Source organism: Chaetura pelagica, unplaced genomic scaffold (assembly GCF_000747805.2).
Source record: "Chaetura pelagica isolate M959 unplaced genomic scaffold, ChaPel_1.0 scaffold115, whole genome shotgun sequence".
NCBI classification, from domain to species: domain Eukaryota; kingdom Metazoa; phylum Chordata; class Aves; order Apodiformes; family Apodidae; genus Chaetura; species Chaetura pelagica.
The window spans coordinates 6,800,756-6,804,212 of NW_009953761.1; the positions used below are offsets into that span (position 1 = coordinate 6,800,756).

The window sequence follows — 3,457 nt, forward strand, 5'->3', positions numbered from 1 at the left end:
CAGATTCTCATTACAATACCTTGCATTCTTGCTCAACAGGAATTGCACTTCTTGTTAATGCCTTTTCTATCCTACTGTATAAGCTTTACTTGTGAGGTAATAAACATTCTGTTTTGTTTTTTTGTGTTTTGTTTTTTTTTAAATTATTATTACTAGTGCATTTTAATGTCTTTATTCTTTTAATTATAAATACATCAGAACAGACTTTTTTTTTTTTTTTTAGGCACCTAAATGTCTGTATGCCAATGTGTATTTTATATTAAAATCAATATATTTAAAATATACTCTGTGTTTATTCCATGGACACTATCTCGAACAGCTCCCTGCTCAGGAATCTCTGATGCCCTCTCGTGGTTAAAAATACTTTTAAAACTTGAGTTTAAAGAATTGTCTTACCTTCCCCTTTTTTATGATCACTGATCTTACTGGTTTTTGAAAGCTGCAAATGATGTCCATGTTTTTACAGACAGGGTGATAGCTGTTAGTACTAAGGTTTCATAGAAAAGCTGTACACGAATTTGAATTTAAAAAACTGTAAACAGCTATTTACAATTATAATATTATTAAGTTATAAATTAGCTGTCCTTCATTGCAACCTGTCAACACAACCCAGGACTAGGCATTTTCCAAGGTTTTCAGATATTGGATTTGTCCACAAAGAAACATCAAATGTTAGATATCTCCACTGGTTTCTTCTCCAACATGTGCAGGTTAATTCTTCCATTTAATGGGATTTGTACTTCCAAGTTTTCATCTGCTCTGTGATGCTTTTTCCCTTTCCTTAGACAGATGTAAATGCCCATCCCTGTTACTAAAGCAATTGAACTCAAGCTTATTATTGACAGAGCTACCAAGGTAGGCATGCAGGATGCTGACTCTATTTTTTTATGTGTGGGCTCTATGGATATTTGTGGCTGCTTTTCTTCTATACTGATATCAGGCTCCTTTCTTAACAAACTTTCAATGTAGCTCTCATTGCTAACGGTGTCATTGACGAAAAGGTTCACCATGACGGTGGAATGGAGTGGTTCTGGATAGCCATGATCACTAACTTTTACAAGCAGCCGATAGAGGCCATAGTCATTTTGCATCAATGACTCTTCCAAGGTGATATTACCAGTTTTAGGGTCAATCCTAAATGACTCTGGTCGAGGGCCTCTTCTTCCTATGATGCTGTAAGCTATGACTGCATTCATGCCAGTGTCCTTATCGACAGCATAGACCTCAGTGATGGGAGAGCCAGGAAGAGTAGAAGGAAGGACTAACAAATAAGACATATTAGATTGAGGAAACAAGACCAAAGGGGGATTGTCATTTATGTCCAGAAGAAGGATAGTTATTTTTGCAGTAGAGGACAGGGCAGGATCACCACCATCAACTGCTTCGATCCACAGAACATAGGAGCTTTGCTGCTCCCTGTCAAGAGAGACTTTAGCTCTCAAAACTCCTTTTCCAGTATCTATGACAAAAATATCACTTCCATTCAGAACTGAAAGGGCAACCCATCCATTTTGCCCTGCATCAGCATCTGTGACACTTATAACTCCAATTTCACCAAAACCTGGAAAGTTTTCTGGGACAAAAAAGCTGAAATCCTTATTGATAAATCTCGGACTATTATCATTTTTATCCAATACGGTGATGGTGACAGTTGCTATTGATTCTCTAGGAGGGAACCCAGAATCTACTGCTTTGACAGTGTATCTGTATTTCTCTTTTTCTTCTCTGTCCAGCTGGGTGGAAACCCTAAGAACTCCTGTGGTTTTATCTAAAGAAAAATAGGAAGGGGCATCAGGCCCTAAAAAATAGGACACTTGCCCTCTTTCTCCACTGTCAGCATCTGTAGCATACAGTTTGGTCAAGAAAGCATTGGGGACATTGTTTTCCTCGATGGATAATTCTATCAGCTGTTGAGAGAAAACTGGAGAGTTGTCGTTGTCATCCAGAACCTGTATTTTGATTATTTTGCTGACATGAAATCCTTCTGAGTTCCATGCAACTACAGAAATTTCATACAGCTGCTGTGTTTCATAGTCCAAAGGTTTTGTGGTCTCTAGCAGGTATTCATTGCTGTATGGCTTGTATGGTGAAAGTCTGAAAGGCCCGTCACCATCCAAATAACAATTGACTTTGTATTTTTCATCAGGGTCTTTGATGGTAAAAAATGCTATTGGTGTGTTGACAGGCTCTAGTTCCTTTAAGTAGATGACCCCTTCTGCTTCATTAGCTATAAAACGAGGGACAACTTCAGGTGGTCTCATCGTGACTTTGATGATGGTCACTAGCACTGTGATTACAGCAGGGATACAACCTGGACCGTTGCCCAGTACGATCAGCCTGTGGAGTCTTGGAGTGTCCCCATCAACTTTTCTGGAGAGCGTGATGACTCCTGTGCTTTCATCCAGATGGAACAACTCTCTGGATGGCTGGGGGACCTTCTGGCTGTAGGAGTAGGTGATCTGTGCATTGGATCCAAGGTCCATGTCTACTGCGTGGACAGTGGCCACGTGTGTCCCTAGAGTGGAATTTCCATAAAGGGTGATGTTGAGCTGCAAGTCGCTGAACTGGGGGCAGTTGTCATTGATGTCACTGATGCCAATAGTGAGGGTGGCACTGCCCACAAGTGGAGGAGTGCCTCCATCCTCAGCAACGATGACTGTGACATACTCCTCCTGTGTCTCCCTGTCCAGAGCCCCCATAACAATCAGGTAGGGAGTCCTCTCCCCACTCTCATTTTCCTCCACATCCAGGGTGAAGACACCATAGTTATCTTGCAGGCGGTAAGTCTGGACACCGTTGGTGCCCACATCAGGGTCAAGGGCAGGGTGCTCGATAGCCAGACGGGTGTTCACAGGTGCATTCTCTGGCACTGAGAGGCGGATGTGGGGCACAGGGAAGTGGGGCGCATTGTCGTTGACATCCCGAATAGCAATTTTTACCTTCACCAGGCGGAAGTACTCCTGAGGCAGAACCAGCACATCCAGCAGCAGCAGGCATGACTCGGATGAGGGTGAGGAGGAGGATATAGCTGCTGCTCCCCCAAATATAGTGGCCCCGCTGCTCTCCACGCACAGAGCTTCCCGGTCTATCTCCACAGCTGAGGTGTGCAGCTCCCCAGAGCGGTTGTCCAGATGCACATACTGTCCCCCCAAGCCATGGGAGGCCAGAGTGAAGGAGAGTGGGGGCTGCGAGGCCGCAGGGTGCTGCCCACTAGACGTTGGCAGCTGTAGGTCACGGGCCAGGCTGCCAATGAGCAACCCAGCAGGCAGCCCCTCGTTGAGGCTGTAGAAGAGCTCGGTGGCACGGCTGTAACTGGCAAAGCAGTTGAAAGGTCCAACGAAGAGCAGGAAGAGGAGCAAGTGCTGGGGAGAGAGGCACAGGGGTGTGGGGAGGGGTTGGTGTTTGAGGAGGGGAGGGAGGAGGCAGCCACCCCCCTGCCCACTGCCTCTCTGCCACT

At 44.7% G+C, this 3,457-nt stretch overlaps 1 protein-coding gene across 1 annotated transcript in view; it reads right to left on the bottom strand.

Moving 5' to 3' along the window:
* Nucleotides 1–211: 211 nt before the first annotated feature.
* PCDH20 (protocadherin 20) overlaps nucleotides 212–3,457 on the bottom strand; it is a 3,923-nt gene continuing 677 nt past the window's right edge. Inside the window, exon 2 of the mRNA XM_010000882.1 lies at nucleotides 212–3,362. Within this exon, the coding sequence (XP_009999184.1) occupies nucleotides 666–3,362 (2,697 nt within the window). The 3' untranslated portion in view covers nucleotides 212–665. The remainder of the gene's footprint in view (nucleotides 3,363–3,457) is intronic.